Source organism: Arvicanthis niloticus, chromosome 1, assembly GCF_011762505.2.
Source record: "Arvicanthis niloticus isolate mArvNil1 chromosome 1, mArvNil1.pat.X, whole genome shotgun sequence".
Classification (NCBI taxonomy): domain Eukaryota; kingdom Metazoa; phylum Chordata; class Mammalia; order Rodentia; family Muridae; genus Arvicanthis; species Arvicanthis niloticus.
This window is the reverse complement of record NC_047658.1, coordinates 2,442,522-2,460,745: the sequence shown is the minus strand read 5'-3', so window position 1 is coordinate 2,460,745 and position 18,224 is coordinate 2,442,522. Positions and strand designations below refer to the sequence as shown.

The 18,224-nt window shown below is 51.3% G+C and overlaps 2 protein-coding genes across 3 annotated transcripts; both read right to left on the bottom strand.

Moving 5' to 3' along the window:
* On the bottom strand, positions 1-9,257 carry Mypop (Myb related transcription factor, partner of profilin). 2 transcript variants are annotated; one of them, XM_034488323.1, is made up of 3 exons: positions 9,173-9,257; positions 7,905-8,694; positions 1-1,216 (listed from the first exon to the last, which is right to left on the bottom strand). In XM_034488323.1, exons 2-3 carry the CDS (start codon positions 8,413-8,415, stop codon positions 543-545), a joined length of 1,185 nt encoding a protein of 394 aa, XP_034344214.1. In that variant the 5' UTR covers positions 8,416-8,694; positions 9,173-9,257; the 3' UTR covers positions 1-542. The 2 variants fall into 2 exon arrangements, with proteins under 2 accessions (XP_034344214.1, XP_076784646.1); XM_076928531.1 differs by lacking the exons at positions 1-1,216; positions 9,173-9,257 and adding an exon at positions 3,111-3,348 and having other exon boundaries at positions 7,905-8,554.
* A 3,171-nt stretch (positions 9,258-12,428) lies between these two features.
* Positions 12,429-14,542, bottom strand: Nanos2 (nanos C2HC-type zinc finger 2). The gene has a single exon (XM_076928510.1). The coding sequence runs from the start codon at positions 13,107-13,109 to the stop codon at positions 12,699-12,701; it is 411 nt and encodes a 136-aa protein (XP_076784625.1). The 5' UTR covers positions 13,110-14,542; the 3' UTR covers positions 12,429-12,698.
* Between the last annotated feature and the right edge of the window lie 3,682 nt (positions 14,543-18,224).

Genomic DNA, 18,224 nt, shown 5'->3' with positions numbered 1-18,224 from the left:
TTAATTGTATGAAAATAAGTTTATTGACATCTTGTCAGCACTGAGGAAAAAAGGGGGTGGGGGCCGAGCTCCGGAGGTCAGACACACCTCGAAGCAATGAGAGGCAAAGGACCCAACCTATACCTCCCCAGTCAGAATTCTGCCTCCTCCTCCTCAGAGTCCTCCGCCTTCTACATTCTGATTTGTCTGGCAACTTCCAACCCTTCTGAACCGCAACTATTAGGTAAAGGGGCATGTCGCAGAGCCAGGAGGTCCCTCTCCCACCCCACAAAGGGCAATATAGTAACATAAAATTGATGGCTTAGAAGTTGGGGTTACAGGAGGCGGTCAGGCGGACACCACTGTACCAGAGAAAGGGGCTGAGGGAGTCCATCCAGGGACTCACCCAGAGAATCAGGCACTAACTAGCACAGGAAGTGAGGTGCTCACTCCCCTAGAGCAGGAAGCCAGGGTGCAGCTGGGATAGGCAAAGAGCATCTTCCTCCTCGACTGCGCCAAGCAGGGAGAGGGGTTGCAGGCAGGAGCGTGGACAGGGGTAGATTTCACGGAGACTTCCAGCGGCCCCGCCTCTTCCGTGTAGGGAAACCTTTCCTCCTTTTGTGTGGGGGTGAGTCGTGGAGGGGAAGTGGTGGGGCTGGGGGTGGTGGTTTGGGCACCCCTTCCTCACTCCTAGGGGAGATGATCACTCCCCTAGCTGCCACTACAGCCCCATCCACAACAGCAGCTACCACAGACACCGGCTCTGGGGCGAGCTCCACCTTGGGGGCAGGTACTGGCAGGACTGGCTTGGGAGGTGGTGGAGGAGGTGGCGGTGGGGGCGGGGGCAGCGGGTCAGTTGGGGTTCCCGGCAAAAGGGGTAACAGGGCACTGAGGGCCTCACTCAGTTTGGCCAGTCCCTGCCGAAGGGTGCCAGCCAGCTCCCTGATAGCATTGGCAGTCTCCTGCTGAGCCCGCAGGAAGTCCAGGGACTGTTCTGGGGCAGAGGTGGGCCGAAGGGGAGTTGGGCTAGGAGACGAGGGTGCCACCTGAGCCGGCGTTGTGGGTGGTGGTGGAGGGGCAGGGAGCGGTGGAGACAAGGCCAGGCGGGGCAGCTGGACAGGCTGCATGGCTGCAGGGGACGCGGACTCACGCTCCTTGGCTTCCTGGGGATTGCAAGAGGGCCTGGCCCAGGACTCTGGGCTACTGGAGCCTCCCTTGCTCTGCGCTGTTGATGTATCTGTAAAGAGAGAGACCTTGGGTAAGTCGTAAAGAGCCTGCAAGGCTTCACTTCCTGTTTGGCTTCCATCCGCAGAGCAATCTCTCAGTCCCTTGCTTCTTCAGTGAAACTGGGTCTCTAGCTGGTACAGGCTAGCCTGCAACTCTGGATTCTCCTGCTTCTGCTTCCTAAGTGCAAGTATTAGGGGTGGGCACTATCACACCTGATCAGGCTCTCCAAGGACAATACCCTCAGGCATGCTGGCACCCTAATACTTAGGAAGCCAAGGCAGGAGATTTAGAAGTTTAAGGCCTACATCCACTATATACCCAGATTAAAGGCCAGCGTGGACTTCATTAGACCATAGCAAAAAGGAATAAAAACACTTTTAAGACCTCTCGAATCAGAAACATACACACACATGGAGACACCAAAAACAAAACACACACACACACACACACACAAGCTAGGCCACTATCGAGGCTCTTGATTGAAATACTCGTGTTCTGGAGGGTCGCTTGGAGCTGCAGACCAACCTAGGCTATAGAGCAAGACCATATCTCAAAAAAGAACACACTTAGTAATGCCACCTAAGTTAGAGCATGTCGGGAAACGCCCATGATGTCAATCTTTGAGTGCAGAGGAGTGGATGCATTAAACCTTGCTGGGGTGATCCTTTTGTACACTGTGTAAAGACTGGTGCTCTATATGCTGATCTCTGTACAGGCGAACATCTGATCACAGGTCAGACTTGTGCATGGTTAGTTTTTTTTTTTTTTTGGTTTTTCGAGACAGGGTTTCTCTGTATAGCCCTGGCTGTCCTGGAACTCACTCTGTAGACCAGGCTGGCCTCGAACTCAGAAATCCACCTGCCTCTGCCTCCCAAGTGCTGGGATTAAAGGCCTGCGCCACCACCGCCCAGCGAACTTCTGAATTCTATCCCAGTCTGCTGTGTCTTCCTGACCTGAGACTTCATTCACACTCTTGGACTTAAACTGTCTGCTGAGAGGACCCATGTTCTGGGTGAGCTGAACCTCTCTCTCGAGTCTAAGTGGGCTCCCAAGTATCTCTAGGGGGCGGTGCTCACAGCCTGTGCACTGTGTAGACACCTCAAACTCACTACTGACCTGAGTTCCTAACCCACCACCTCTCACTTCCTCATCCATCCCTGCCTCAGAAGACAGCAGCTCCATCTTCCAGTTGCTTTGCCAAAATAACTGTCATCCCCCATTCTCTTCCTGTCCTGGAGCTGGACCAGCGGTTCATTCAGGCTATGTATGTCTTCTGCCGAAAGCACATCTACCATTAAGCACCCCTTAGTATTCTCTGTGTGTGTGTTCATGCATGTGTATGTGTGTGTAGGGGGGGTATGTGCGTGCATGTGTATGTGGACTGTCCCAACTTAGTTTTGAACAACTCCTGGCCAGGAGTTTGCTGCCTGGCCAGTGTGCCCCAGGGACTTCTTGTCTCCACTGCTTCCTTCAATGCTGGGATTTCATCCATGTGAACTGTAGCAGGCTTCTGAGTCTGGCTGAGTCTTGGGATTGAATTCAGGGCGTCCTACTTCTGTGGCCAGCACACTACCAACTGAGCTCTCTTGACCTCAGTTCTATTTGTTTATTTTATTTTTGTTGTTACTGTTTTGAGACAGGGTTTCTCTGTATAATGGAGCCCTGACCTGGACACTGTAAACCAGGCTAGCCTCAAACTCACAGAGGTCCTCCCCCTGAGTGTTGGGACGAAAGGTGTGTACCACCACTGCCCGGTTCAGTACATGCTCTTAACAGCTGAGCCACCTCTCCAGCTCCCCTGCATGTTCAGACAGGGATTTGCTAAACTGTCCGGGCTGGCCTTGACCTTGTAACCCTGCTACTTCAGCCCCCTTAGCTGAGATCACAGCCCTGTACTTCCACACCTGGCTCTTTTTTCTTACTTAAGACACTATCCCTGTACAGGTGCCATTCCACATAAACCTAATTAAACCCAAACCCAATCTAGGCACTTCTCACTCCACAGCCTCATCCAGCACACCCTCAGTCCCTTCTCCACTGTCAGCTTTGTGCAGTTACATTAAAAGTCCAGAAAGCCACCATGACACAAATGACTGCCTGCTGTCTCCGTCCACTTACACAGTGTATTTTGAACAGGATGATCTGTAGAGGCAGATAGTAAGTCAGTGACTGCCCAGGGCCATAGGGCAACTGGTGTGGTGTTCTGGATACCTGGAGGCTACAGTGCTTTCTCCTTAAGGAGAGATTTCTTGGCTGTTATTTAAAGTGGCTGCCAGTCCTTTTCTTGGCTCTGGCTTCGACCCTAAGTGGTTTCTCTGAGAACTCCTTTCTCTTGGGCATGCAACCCATGTTTGTTGTCCAATCATTCCAGATGAGCTCTACCCACTAAGGCTTCAATGTGCTCACTGCTGTTTTCCCAGCCCAGGGGTGGGACTCCAGGCCTTATATCTAGGCAGGTTCTCTACCTGAGCCACTCCCCCAGCCCCTCACTGAGGGATTCTAGGTAGAGGCTCTACCACTGAGCCACGCCCCTAGCCCCTCACTGGGGGAGTCTAGGCAGGGGCTCTACCACTAAGCTATTGGCCCAAGCCTTTTTTCCATTTTTTTTTTTGCATTTTTTAAAAATTTATTTGTATTTATGGGGGTTCAGACACACATGTTGTGTTGTGCATGTAGTGGTCACATGACATCCTGTTTCTGTCAGTCCCAGTAACTGAACTCACGCTATCAGGCTTGGTGGCAAGCACCTTTATCCACTAAGCCACATCACAGGTGTTTTTTTTCTCTCTCCATTTTTGGGGGTCTGTTATTATTGTTGTTTAAGACAGGGTCTCTGTGTGGTCCTGGCTCAGAACTCTCTCTGTAGACCAGGCTGGCCTTGAACTCACAGATCCTCCTGCTACTGCCTACTCAGTATCAAGATTAAACATGTTTATCGCTACACCTAGCTTTTTTGGGAAGGGAGGTGTCTTTTGTGTTGAGGGAACATGGTTCTGCTGTGCAGCTCTGGCTGGCCTGGAACTCACTGTGGACAGCCAGCCTCAGACTAGGGGTGGCTCCCTTACACCTGCCTCCAGTGTTGGAACTATGGATATATGCCACCAGGCGTGGCTGTCATATCCTTTAAATATTACGTCAGAAATAAGTGATCCTCCAGCAAAGATGTAAGCCAGCTGCTCAGCTGACCCTCTCTCTCCTTTGATTACAGCAACTTCTTGCTTTGTACGTGTTATGCAGTATTAAGCTGGGTGCTGCGGTACAGACAGGCTTTTTTTTACTTTATTTATTATTTATTTATTTTACATATATACCATAGCTGTCCTCAGACACACCCTTTACAGATCCCTTTACAGATGGTTGTGAGCCACCACGTGGTTGCTGGGAATTGAACTCAGGACCTCTGGAAGAGCAGTCAGTGCTCTTAACCTCTGAACCATCTCTCCAGCCCCCAACAGACAGGCTTTTAATCTCAGCACTCAAGATTCAAGAGGCAGTGGATCTCTGTGAGTTCAAGGCCAGCCTGGTCTACTCAGTGAGTTCCAGGACAGACAGGGCTACACAGAGACACCTTGTGTTTGAGAAAAAAGAAGTTGGCTGAGGATACTCTTGCCTCAGGGGCTTTACCATGCAGGGTGTGTGTGTGTGTGTGTGTGTGTGTGTGTGTGTGTGTGTGGTGTGTGTGTGTGTGTGTGTGTGTGTGTGTTTCTCTAACTGCCACGCTCTTCCCTCAGATATCCACTAGGCTCAACCTCTGAATTTAAGTTGCTGCTTGAATTCACCACCTCCAAGAAGCCCTCTCTGATTACCACTCTTAACTACCCTGGGCACAGGGCTCTCTCTGCATCCAAGGCTAGCTTCAAACTCAAGAGCTTCTTTCCCCAACCTTCTGAGCGCTGAGATTTCAGTGTGAGCCGCCATTGCCTGGTGCCTCTCAACAGGCATCATTTCTCTTGTTATTATCTATATGGCATTATGTATAGAGTATTGACTATTTGTGGCACGTATCCCCCAACTACATCAGCTCCCTAAAGGGAAGTAATTTGTCTTGTCCTCCAGTGTATCCCAGTAACCACCCCAGGAAGAGAATCTCAATAAACATTTATCGAGCATTTTAAATAAGTAAGCAAGCTTGGAGTTCAGGGGATGATTCAATGGCAATGTGAGGACCCGAGCTGAAGCCACATATATGATGGGCAGGCATGGCAGCAAGCCTGTAATTCCAGCCCTGGAAGGCACACACAGGGAAATCCCCTAGGCAGGCAGACTAGTGGGTGGAGCCCGATCAGTGAGCTCTGGGTTGATTGAGTGACCCTGCCCTAAGAAAGAGCAGCTCCCAACAACGCTGGACAGCACCTCTGGGCCTCCAGCATGCAGGCACAAGCATGCAAACCTAGATTCCTATACACATGTACACGACACATGAACATGTAACGAACTTATCACTGCCCTGGTTTCACAGAAAGAGATATGATTCAAATTGTGAATGTAGGTTGGACGTCTGGCAGTTTCTTGGCTCCTACATGCCTGCTGCGTGAGTTCTGCACTAAACTTGGACTGCATTCCGTCCTCCCCAGTAACTGTCCGGCTAATGGGCAACAAGTGCAAGTCAACTAGAAGCTGGGCATATGATTCTGTTCAACATTTCCCCGTTTGTTTGCTGTGTGACTTCAGGGAGGGAAAGGAACCTTTCTGAATCCTAACTTCTGAAACTTTTCCTATGATCCTCATGTGCGTGCGCGCACGCACACACACACACATTCACACACACACACAAATTAAGTAAAAACTTCAGACATAGTTAAAAAAAGAACTACTTGGTAGGATCATGCCCATGGGCCCCCTTTTCTCAGTGCTTCCCCAGAGCACATTTTTCTCTTCCAAGCACCCAGGTTTTTCTTTGACACTGGCTCTCACATAGCCCAGGCCAGCCCAGGGAAATCCTGATCCTCTTGCCTCTACCTCAGTAGTGGCATGTGCCACCACACAAGGCTCACACACTCTAACCTTTCCCAAACTTCCTTTAGTCTCTTGCCTTCATACTTTTCCTCCTCTCAGGACAATTTTCCAAGCTCTTCTTCCTTCATGCTGCATATGTCAGCTCTGACACCATCCCCTTCCGGAAGCCAACCCTCTGCACACACACCCCAAGACTGGGTCATATATACCCTTCTGGCTCCCTCAAGCCCTAAGGTCTCCACCCTAGGCCTGTCACCTTGAGTCACTCTTTTCTCCACCAGAGAACTGTGTCAACCCCTGACTTGTGTCAGCATAAGGCAGGTATCTGAGGGAAGCGCTCTCAAGAACATACCCAAGAGGCTGAGGCTCAGTGGGGAAGAGTGCTCACCTAGCATGCAGGAAGCTCTGGGTTCTATCCCCAGAGCTGCATAAACCAGGCACGGTAGAACATTCTCCACTAGGGAGGTGGAAGCAGGAGGATTAGAAGTTCAAGGTCATCCTCACCTTTACAGTGAGTTCGAAGCCAGCCTAGAGTACATAGTAAGACCCTGTCTCCAAGAAATCCAGAGTGAAGGCTGAACAGAAGGATGTCTCCACAGTAGCTCTGAAGGCATGACCTTGAGAAAGTCACCAGACTTCTCCAAGTACTGGTTTACAGTGGCGAAGCGTGCCGTGGACCGTCACTCAGGCCAGCCCTGCACTCAGGCTGGAGCAAACAATCTGCCTGGGTCACTTCACCCAGTGTTCACAGGATCTCTCCCAGTGGGAAACCCACTTTTCATCTCTGTTTAGCAGGAGCAGAAGTGAGTGTTCACAAATTTACTGAGATGACAATAATGTTGCTAACACTCAGACTGGACTCTGCCTCTAGGCCTTGCACAGAACTCTCCCAACACCCCAGCTCTCTCTCTCTCTCTCTCCACTTACTTTCAGGGCTGGAACAAACTCTAGAGCCCCAGGCATGCTTGTCAAGCGACCCGGCACTAACCTGCCCTTTCTCCTCCATTCATCTGCTGCGAGGCCTCCAGGAGACTCTCACACTGGTCCTGAACTCGCTCTGTAGCCCAAGGCAGGCACTGAGCTTCCAGATTCTCCTACCTCAGTCCTCCACAGTAGCTGGGAGGAAAGACCAGTCCCACCTCCTAAAACCCCGCCTAGCTGCTATGGATCCTGAACCAGGCTTTCCAGGACTGCTTCCATGCCTACCTCCAAAGGCTACCAAGTGGCCGCCGTAGAACCGCTGGAGACAATCCATTTCCTTTTCTGTCTTTTACATTATTTTTGGGAGACAGGATCTCACAGAGCTCAGATTTGCCTTTACCTCACTATGCACCCACTGATAATCCAGGTACTGATACTCCAGTCATGTGCTACCACATGGGTCTGTTAAGTCAGAATCTGACCCCAGAACCCCTCAAAACTGGGAAAGCACTCTACGAAACAGGGCATCCCCAGATGGCCCTTCCTCACCCTTGAGACAAGCCGCCTGTAGCACAGGCTAGCCTTGAACTCCCTTCTGCCTTCAACTCCCAAGCAGAATTACGGCCCCGTTGCCACCACATCTAAGTCGTTCTTTTTCTTTGACCTTAAAGCCCCAGTTCTATAATGGGACTGACAGCACCCACCTCCTAGTTTTTAGCGAGAGAATGTGGTGAACACCCCTGACAGATCTGGGCGTGAAGTATGCACTGTAGGCTTCAGGAATGTTTGCAATTGTTAAAGAAGGTGGCTTTGGGACTCACCTGCCCGTCGATCCTGCCTGCGGTCCTCTGACAACACATACCGTTGTGTACTAGCGGTCGAAGCCTGCGGCTGTGAAGAGGCACCTGCTGGGGACTCCTCAGCCCCAGCGCCAGCCCCGGGCCCCGCCACACCCGGCCCCAGGATGGCGAAAATAGTCTCCTCCTCCGCGGAGAAGGCGTCCTCGGCGGCGGGGCCCGCGCCCTGCGTGGAATGCGGCACGCGGGCCAGCTTCTCCTTGGTGCGGCGCTTGAAGTCGTTCCAACGCTTCTGAACCTCCTGGCCGGTGCGCTTCCAGCTGGTGATGCCGTTGATCTTGGTGGCGATGCTGTCCCACACTCGCCGCCGCTCGGCCACGCTCACCCGACGGCTCTGCGCGCCGTAGAGCTGAGGGTAGTGGGCGCGCACCTCCCGGATCAGGATCTGGTTCTCCTCGAAGGAGAAGCGCGGCTTTCGGAGCCGGGTGGTCTCCTCCGCTTCGCCCGGCGCCGGCGCCGCGGTCGCCGAGGCCATGGCGTCCCCAGACGCCACCGATCGGCTGCCTGGCGCATGGGGGGCGCCGGCTCTGCGGGCAAAGGGCGAACAGCGCTGGCGGTGGCTCGGTGTCCCCGTGTCGCCCCGACACGGGCTCCTCTGATCCCCTGTGCAAAAGTAGTGATGGGAGCGGCGAGGAGCTGAGTGCAATCAGAGGTGCTTCCTCGTAGGTGACACCCGCCCAGTGCCCATCTTGTGCTTCACGCGGCCGCTGAGTGCCTCGCGGAGGAGTTGATGGGTACTGAGAGGACGGACGGTCTGGAAGGATGGAGGGAAATGAGCAAAAGTGGAAGGAAAAAGGGTGCCACCGCAAGAGTTAGAGGAGAACGGGGGCGCAGTAGAACAGGACAGGGCAAGAGTATCGGGGATGCCCAGGGGGTCGAACATGCATGATGCTGGGAAGTGATGCCAACTGGGCAATGCAGCAGACAAGGGGCATCCAGATCAGAAGGGAGCGCTGGGGGGCTTCCAGGGCAGTGGGTGTCTGTTCTAAGGTCCCTGAGAGAGGATGTCCAGGAATAAAGGTGAAATGGAACCCTCAAGTTAAAACGGTAAAATATTAAAGCTGAGGATCTGCAGGGATTATGGGGATGCTGGGATTGCCGGGAATGAAGGAGAGTTGTGGAGATAACGGGGGTCCGAGATAAGAAGGGGGACCCCCAAGGCTTTTGGGGACTCCAGGAAGAGTGATGGAGCACAGAGGATGGGGATCCCAGTTGGGCCGCGGGTCACTCACCGGCGCCGCCGCAGCCCCTGCCTGCCGGTGGGTCAGGGCTTCGGCTTCTGCGGCCTCTTCCCTCCCCCCTACCTCTCCCTCCCCTTCTGGGCCCCGCCCCCAGTAGCATGGAGAGCCAAGGCGCATGCGCGCCGGGCGAAAGTGGTCTCCAGACACCCTGACAGCCAGAACTGCGTTCTCCGAGCCTTGGCTCTTAGCACAGCGCAAGCGCAGAACTTCCCGTCGCCTTGCTTTAGCAGAAGGACACAGCTGCGCAGCCGCACACCTAGTGCTGAAGTAGGGTCCCTGGGCTCTCGTACTCAGTTGCGCATGTGCAAGCCTACAGCGCGCATGCGTGTCACGGGCACCTTGCCCACGTTGGTACCCAAGACTAAATCCCAGTGCGGGCGCAGGAGAGAGAGAGAGGAGAGAGAGAGAGAGGAGAGAGAGGATATATATATATATATATATATATATATATATATATATATATATATATATATATATATATATATATATATATATATATATATATATATATATATATATATATATGCTGGAGAGAGCGCGTCTTAGCGTCTTAGCGGAGTTTCTTCCTTTTGGGTAGTCCTCTAACCTACTATCCCGGCTAAGTGAAGTCTTATTTTGAGAAATGGGAGAAGAGCTTCATTTCCATGACAACTGCGTGGGTGGGGGTGGGGGCGTTAGGAAACCACCTTCCCCACGCCCAGTTCCTCCTCTGTGCAGGATCACTCGGGAACTACCTCCTACGGATCGAGGCGGGGCACCATGGAGATATTCCCCGCCCATGCAGAGGCGGTAACCATAGCAACGTAGCAGCCTCCCAATCGTGTCTGGGAGGCCCCCTGTCCACAATTTTACGTCATGGCTCGGTGAGGGAGTTCAAAGGCAGGAGTTCCTTGAAGCGTGGGGATGGTGATCCTGGCCACGGCCCATTTTAATCAAAAGCGCAGAGCAGGAGTGAATTGAGAGCACCGCTTGAAAGAACTGGACGGCCGGATGGCTGGATGACTGAGTTCGGCCTTGTGAAAATTTTCGGTGCCGGCAGTTTCAAGGTCATTGGGCAAACGGCGCTTCATTCACCTATCCGACAGTTTTATCTGAGCTCCCACATAGATCAAGGTGCTATCCTTGATCTATGATATAAAAGGCAAATGGTACTTACTACCAAAAAAAATGTTTCTGAGGGTATCTCACTATCTCAGGCTGGCATTGAACTTGCAGCAATAATGTCGCTGCAGCCTCCAGCAAGGCTAGCACAAAGACGACAAGGTATGTGCCGACATCACACTTAAGGAAAAGGTGACATTTGTATTAAGACCCGAGGCAGAGAAGACGGGCTGGAAAGATGGCTCAGTAGTTAAGATCTCTCCCGGGAACACCAGAGTTAGGATCTCATAACCATCCTTAGATCCAGCACTGGTGCCCTCTGCGGGCACCAGGCATGGACGTGGTGGACAAACATACAAGCAGGCAAAACACTCATACATATAAAAGGGAGAAAAATTCCAGAGTGTGTGTGTGTGGTTGGTTGGCTTTTCTTTTTGAGATACGAGGTTTCTTAATGTAACCTTGACTGTCCTGGAACTAGCACTGTGGACAAGGCTGACCCTGAACTCATGGAGATCGGCTTGCCTCAAGAGTGCTGGGACTGACTAAAGGCTTAAGATTGGGTTTTAATTGTATGTATATGCATGTGGGTGCTGGTGACGTGGACGCTATAAAAGGACAAGAGAACCTTGCAGCTAGGTCCACCTGCTTCTGACTCGGGAGTGCTGGGATTAAAGACAGGGGTGCTGCTACTCCCCAATACTGGCTTATACTTTTTTTTCCTAACAGTTTTGTGATAGGGAGCCCAAAGTTTAAAATCTATCAAAACTCAGACCTAGTAGTTCCTAGTCTCATAAGATGGGAGGGGAACCCCTGGGCCATCAGAGCTATAGAGCCTTAGGTTCAACCTCCAGTGAACAGGAAAGCAAGGAGAGAGAAAGGGAAAGGAAGGGAGGGAGGGAGGGAGGGAGGGAGGGACGGATGGACGGACTCAAGGACTGTCGAGATGGTCCAATGAGTGAAAGGGGCTTGCCACTAAGCTTGAGACCTAAGCTTGAGAACCCACATGGTAGAAACTGGACTCCCTTGAATTATTTGACTACTGTCTGAATGTTGTACCCCCTCCCTCCGGCCCCCTCCCTCTTTTTAGGACAGGGTCTCTCTGTGTAGCCCTGACTGTCCTGGAACTCTATAGACTAGACTGGCCTCGAATTGATAAAAGACATCTACCTGTCTCTGCCTCTCAAATGCTAGGATTAAAGGCATACACCCACAACTGGCCTTTCCACACTTTTTTATTTTTAATTTAAAAAGTGTCTAGGTGGAGACTGAGAATTATTTGGGAACCTGTTCCCAGTCAGACAGCATGTGTTGGAAGACAAACAAGGTAGGTCTGGACTGCAGTTCTGGACCTCTTCCTGCCCCTCTGATGGTTCTCACAGTTTTAGGCAGCCCTTCAGTCTCCTCTGCTTTTCTCTCTCCCAGCACCCAAAGGCACGTCCACTAAGTTAGACGACCGGATTCAAAGACAGTAGACTAACAAGGACGCTTTATTCAGCAACAGGCACCCCCTCCTCCACCCTCATCCCATTTCCAAGCCCACCTCCTAAATAGCATAAAACTTAACTGGCATTCTTCTCTGACCCTACAATTAAAATCCAAACAGTAACCATTCCCGTGAGGTCTCACTCTCCTCACCACACTAACTTAACACACTCAACAATACTGGACAGGTGGAAGAGAGATACGCCTCTCACCCAGCAGGGGCAGGGATCCATCAATGACTGGGGCTGGGGGCAGGAATAGAGTGAACTGGGGTTAGTAATGAATGGGGTCTGTGGGCTTCAGCTCACCCCAGGCAGTCTGTGAAGTCACAGAGGTCTGGCAGCCTTCCCAGAGGGTCCCAACCCTCCTCTACTCATAACCCGCCTCTTAGTCCTGATGGGTGGCATGTTCAAGAAACTGCGGGCTGAACGTGAGTGTCCATGGAGAGATTTGAGTCTGCAGATGCTGAAGAAGGTGAAGATAGATGGATGGTCTCATAGTACCGATATCAACTTCTTGTCGGTGATGATGATGATGAGTCTCTGGCACTGGCCCCGGATTCTGAAGACTAGCCTGTCAGAGCACACTGACTGGGATTCAGTAGGATGGCAAATCCAGGGATTCCCCCAAGGGATCTTTATTGGGGAACCGAGACGTCAAAGAGACCACCTTAGTGTCATCAACAGGCCCTCACAATCCAAAAGAAGCCACCAAGACTCACACAGTCTATGGAGAATGGATCTCATAGTACCAGGAGTGTCTGAGACACGCAGTCTGGGCTGCCAGCATTTCCCAGTGTTTCAGGATCCTGAGGGCACAGAGAACACTGAGATCCGGGGACTCCAGAGGGCTGGGTGAGCCTAGAAGAGGGTACTAGGGTCAGAAGCAGGAGGGTTTGGGATGTGGGTGAGAGGTACCTCACGGGTCTCACTTATCGCTTGACTTTGCGACCGGCTGAGTTTCGTCCACTGCGACGGTAGAGAGACTGCTGGCTGTTGTTGAGTGGACAATACTTGAGTGTATGAGCCTGGTCACCGGTGGCCCCGCATAGAGGGCACACGTAATGCCGCAGGATGGGGCACACCACCACCCCTTCAGGTGTCTTCAGCTGGTGTGAGGCGTAGACGTGACGAGACTCTCCATTGTGCTTGCAGAAGTTGCATATGGTAGGCAGACTTCTGGGGTAGTCCTCCAGGCCCTGCTCACTCTTCTCCTGGGGCCTGGAGTTGGGTTCCTCAGCTACCTCATCCTCTAGTCTTTGCTTCCGGCTCTGAATTATATCCAGCACCACCTGGCTCAGGTTAAAGTAGTCTCTCCACATGTCAAAAGGCGGTAGGTCCATGACACTTATGTGTGGCTGTGGTCACTGGAGACAGACTGGGGGACAGGGGCTGTAAGGTCAGAGGGCAGGAGCAGGAGTTTTGTGGAGTAGAGAGGAGGCACACCCCCTTATAAATACTCTCCTGGAGACCATTCTAAGCAAAGGTGGAGCTTAGATTTAAAGGGCCCACTTCCAGCCAAAGAGCCTTGGCTGGCTCCAATCTCCCTGGGAGATTGGAGCCAGGTTATTCCCCAGGTTGGCCCTCCTCCAAGGCACTGTGTGTTTTCTGGGAGGGACCTTCTAGTCCATGGGCCTTAGTTTCCCTCCTATTCAGTTAAGGGCTTTGCCTGTGTCTCTTGGTCCCTCCCTCCATCTTTTCCTCTTTTTTCTCTTCCCTCTCTCTCCTTTAATCATCCAGAAGTTACCATTTGACTTAATTGGTGTTTTTGTTGTTGTTTTGTTTTTGTTTTTTTCTGGGGCAGGATGTCAGTATGTATGGCTGGCTGTCCTAGGCTGGCCTCAAACTCACAGAATCCACCTGCCTCTGCCTCTGCCTCTGCCTCCCAGGTGTTAGGATTAAAGGTGTGCGCCACCATGTCCATCTTAAATTTTGTTTCGTTTATTTAACGATGGAGTGGGGGAAATATGGCCCAGCTTGCATGTGGATTTATGTCCGAGGACAACTCGGAGGAGGCAGCTCCTTCCCCTAAGTGGATTCCAGTGGATTCCAGGGATGACATTCAGGTCATCAGGCTAGGCACTTTGCCCACTGAGCCATCTCACTGCCCTGATGTGGGTTTTGTTGCTGTTTGGTATAGCTTTTTTGTTTTTGTTTTGTTTTTGAAACAGCGTTACATCTTGCTACATAGCCCATGACCATGACTCCCCATCCTTAAATGAAGGGGCCTGGGAGTGGGATCTACCTTTACCTGAAGCTTTTGGCTCTGTTGCCTGTTTCAGCCTTGAGAAAGCTGAGATGACAAACTCTCAGGGTTGGGCCATAGGGCGTGAAGCTCAGTGGTAGAGCCCTTCCTTGGTGTGCTGGAGCCCCCAGGTGGTTTGCATGAGCCTGGTACCATAAGCCTGTCATCCCCACACTTGGGAGGTGGAAACGTGAAGATCAGAAGTTCAAGGCCAGCCTCAGCTTCGTGTAGCCAGTTTGAGGCTAGCCTCACCTATCTAAGATTCTGTGCCAATAGAGGGCAGCTGTTAAGAGTGCTTTGTGCCCTTGCATATGATTCAAGTTTGGTTCTCAGCACCAAGGGCAGGTGGCACACAACCACCTAAAAGTCCGGCTGCGGGGGGACTCTGACACCTCTCACCCCTAAGGATGCCCACACTCATGTGCCTATAGACACACATACATAAAAATAATAAAGGAGGTTGGAGAAATGGCTGAACTGTTAACAACACTTGCTGCTCTCACAAAGGACCTAGGCTCGACACCCAGCACACACACTGGGCAACTCCAGACTGCTTGTAACTCCCACCCCAGGGGATCTGATGCCCTCTTTTGGCCTCCCTGGGCAACTGTATGTATGTGGTGCACAAAAATCAACAAGGTGCGTGCGTGTGCACAGGCACTTGTGTGTGTGTGTGCGCGCACACACATTTTTAGAATAATAGAAATTAAGTAAACAAATACACCACACTCTATTGTGAGTATTCTCCTTTGAAATTGTTTTGTTTTGTGAGATGTGGCCTGGGCTGGCCTGGAACTCCTGCCTCCCTTCTAACTGATGGGGTGATAGGCATGAACGGCCGGGCTCATGGACTTACTATCCTTTTTTTTTTTTTTTCCATATGTGTGTGCATGGGTTGTACATGTGTGCCTGTGTCGTATGTGTGTGAGTGTGTGTGTGAGTGCAAATACCGCAGCAGAGGCAGCTTTTGGAAATCAGTTCTGTCCCTCCACCATGTGTTTCCTGAGGACTGGCCTCAGGTTGCAGGCTTTAAGGCAAGCACTTTCACCCTCCTTGCCGTCCTGCCAGCCCAGTGGTAATCGTCTCAATAGCCCTTAGTACACGGCAGGCTCTGCAACACAGTTTCCTACATGCTCCAATTTCTTCCTCACAAGTCCGTGAAGAGAACACAGCTATGATCTCATGTGATCACACACAAGCAGCTGAGGTTCAGAGAGGGCAATTCATTGGCCCCGAGTCACACAGCATGGAAGTCAAAGAGCTGGCATCCTAGGAAGTGCTAACAAGTTCGTAAGGTGTCTGGTGCTTTACAGGCATGACTTTTTAAGGCCATTACCAGGCAAGGAGGTGAAGACTCTATTCCTTTCATGTCACGGAGGATGTGGGGCTCAGAGACAGGAAGCATACACAAGGTCTCAAACTGGGTGATCACAAGTCATTATGTGTTGGGTGTTCATGTGTGTGTGAATTGTTTTATTCCCGCCCCACCCTGCATCCCCAGATAAGGACCAAAACCAGGGCCTTGAGCTTGCTAGCTAGGCAAGGACTCTGCCACTGAGCTAAAACCAACCCACAATGTGTTTATTTTTGAGCTAAGGTCTCATGGAGCCCAGGCTGGCCTTGAACTTTCTGTGTAGCAGAGGAGGACCCTAAGCTTCTGATCTCTGATACCACGCTGGATTTTTGTGCTGCTGGGTATACAACTCATGCTAGGCTAGACACGCAGCTGCCCTCATGTGTCATTTTAGGATGACCTCAGCACCAGCCCAGAGTAGGCTCTGCCACTTTGTAAAGCCAGATGTGCTCACTAAGAGTCAGCTATGGTACCTCACATGGTAGCCTGTCAACCGAGAACTGGGGTGGTAGAGACAGTAGGATCATAGGGAGTTCCAGACCAGGCTGGGCTCCATGAGACCCTGTCTCAAGAAAACACAGCCCAGCAGTGGTGGCGGACTCAGGAGGCAGAGGCCAGTGGATCTCTGTGTGTTTGAGGCTAGCCTGGTCTACAGAGCAAGTTCCAGGACAGTCAGATCCACACAGAGAAACCCTGTCTTTTTTTTTTTTTTTTTTCTTTTTTCTTTTTGAGACTGGGTTTCTCTGACTAGCTCTGACTGTCCTGGAACTCACTCTGTAGACCAGGCTGGCCTCGAACTCAGAAATCCGCCTGCCTCTGCCTCCCAAGTGCTGGGATCAAAGTCGTGCGCCTAGTGAGAAACCCTGTCTTGAAAAAGCCAAAACAGACCAAACAAACAAACAAACAAAAATTGTGGTTCCATCATGCAAATGAGCAAAGAAAGGCTCCAGAGAGCCTGGGGAACAGGCTGGTCAAAGCTTTGTGGATAGTAGAGGTGAGCTGGGACCCAAACCCATAGTGATCTGTCTCAGGTCCTGGTATTCTCCAGGCCCATGAACCTGCATGTGGAATGCAGTCAAGAGAGATGAGCAAGGAGGTGCCATAATCCCAATAGAGGCAGGAGGACTGCTGCAAGTTCAAATCCAGCCTGGACTACAGAGTGAGGCTTATCTCAGAAGCCAACGGAGCCAGGGAAGCCTGGTGAGGTTTGGCTAGTGTAGGTGCTGTACAGGAGGAGATGAGATGGGAGCCAGTGGTTCCCACAGAAAAATACCACCACCGATATCCCAACCAGGGACAGCCAACCAGGGACAGCCCTCCAGGAAGGGGGGACATACTGCTGTACAGAAGAGCAGAGCTCCTGACGAGGGGCCCAGAACAGGCGTCGCGTCTCTGTGCTAACTGCTTTGTATACCACAGAGAGGTGGGATTGGTGGCTTATATCTGTAATTTGAGTGTATGGAAAGTTGAGGCAGGCAGTTCATGAGTTTTAATCCACTTTAGACTACATAGGCAGACATGTATATGAGAGAGAGGCAGGTGGATCTCTGTAACTTTGACACCAGGCTAGGAGGGGTCTCAAAAGCATACGATGGTGATCTTTAGTGTTTATATTGTTGGGGAGCCCCTGTGCATGGTGGTGCTTGAGTCTGACCGAGATCACTTTAGTTGGGACTGAGAGCCCTATAAGGAAAGGCCTGCTTGGAAGACTATGCTATTGGTGGACTCTGATTCTGCCATCCATGTGTCTCTCCAGCGGCTCCCCACCCCACCACCTTATTTGTTTTCTGTTGTTTCAAGTCTTACATAGTTACTTACCTATGGCTGCTCTTCCTCCTAGGTCTCTGATGGTGGTTTGGTTTTTGGATGTTTGCAATGAATTCTTTAGATAAGCCCACTCTGTGGGTGGTGTAGACAGGGTGGGGGGGCAGGGGGGGAACCAAACCGGAGGTGAAATTGATGAGACACTGCCCAACCTGGTGTTTACTGAGCAGAGTCATGCTACCCACGCCCTGGCCCTGCAGGGGTCCATGGCCCTGTTTACTTCTGAGTTTCCTCTTCAGCCTGACCCCCCCTGGCTAGAAAACAGATCAAGGGGTTTCAGACAGGTGGATGGGGTGAGGATTACAAACCTTCAGAAAGGCAGGGACCAAGCAAGGAAAAGTTAGGAGAATTAACCCCCCACTTTCCAAATGGAGTCACTGAGGCTCATGTTCCACAGAATCATCAAACTCAACTAAAGTTTATTAATTTATTGTAATTAATCTTTTTTTTCCAGAGGCTGTATAGCTCAGGCTGGCTTTAATTGGTGATCCCCCTGCCTCGGTCCCTCAAGCTCCTGGACTACAGCTGTATGCCACTATATCCAGCTATATGGTTCTTTCACTGGGTGAAATGAGAGAACCAACTCCTGAAATTTGTCCTTTGACCTCTACAGCACAGTGGCGTGTGGCCCACGCTCAAATAGATAAATAAATAAATAAATAAATAAATAAATACGATTTTAAAATGTCAAAAAAGTGTGATCAAGCCAGATTTGGTGGCACACATCAATAATTCCAGTACAAAGAGTGGGGGTGGGGCTAAGAGAGTCAGGGGCTTAGGGTCATCCTCCACTACTTAAATGAGTTTAAGGACACTCTGGGTTACAGGTGATCCAGTCTCAAATGAGAAAAAAAAAGTTGAGAGGTGCAGTTCCACTGGGAGGGACCGCCCAGGATGAGCGGGACCAGCAAGATGGCTGTGGTGGTTTGAGTAGGAACAGCCTCCATGGCTTGGAGTAGTGGTACACGCCTTTAATGCCAGCACTTGGGAGGCAGAGGCAGGCGGATTTCTGAGTTTGAGGCCAGCCTGGTCTAC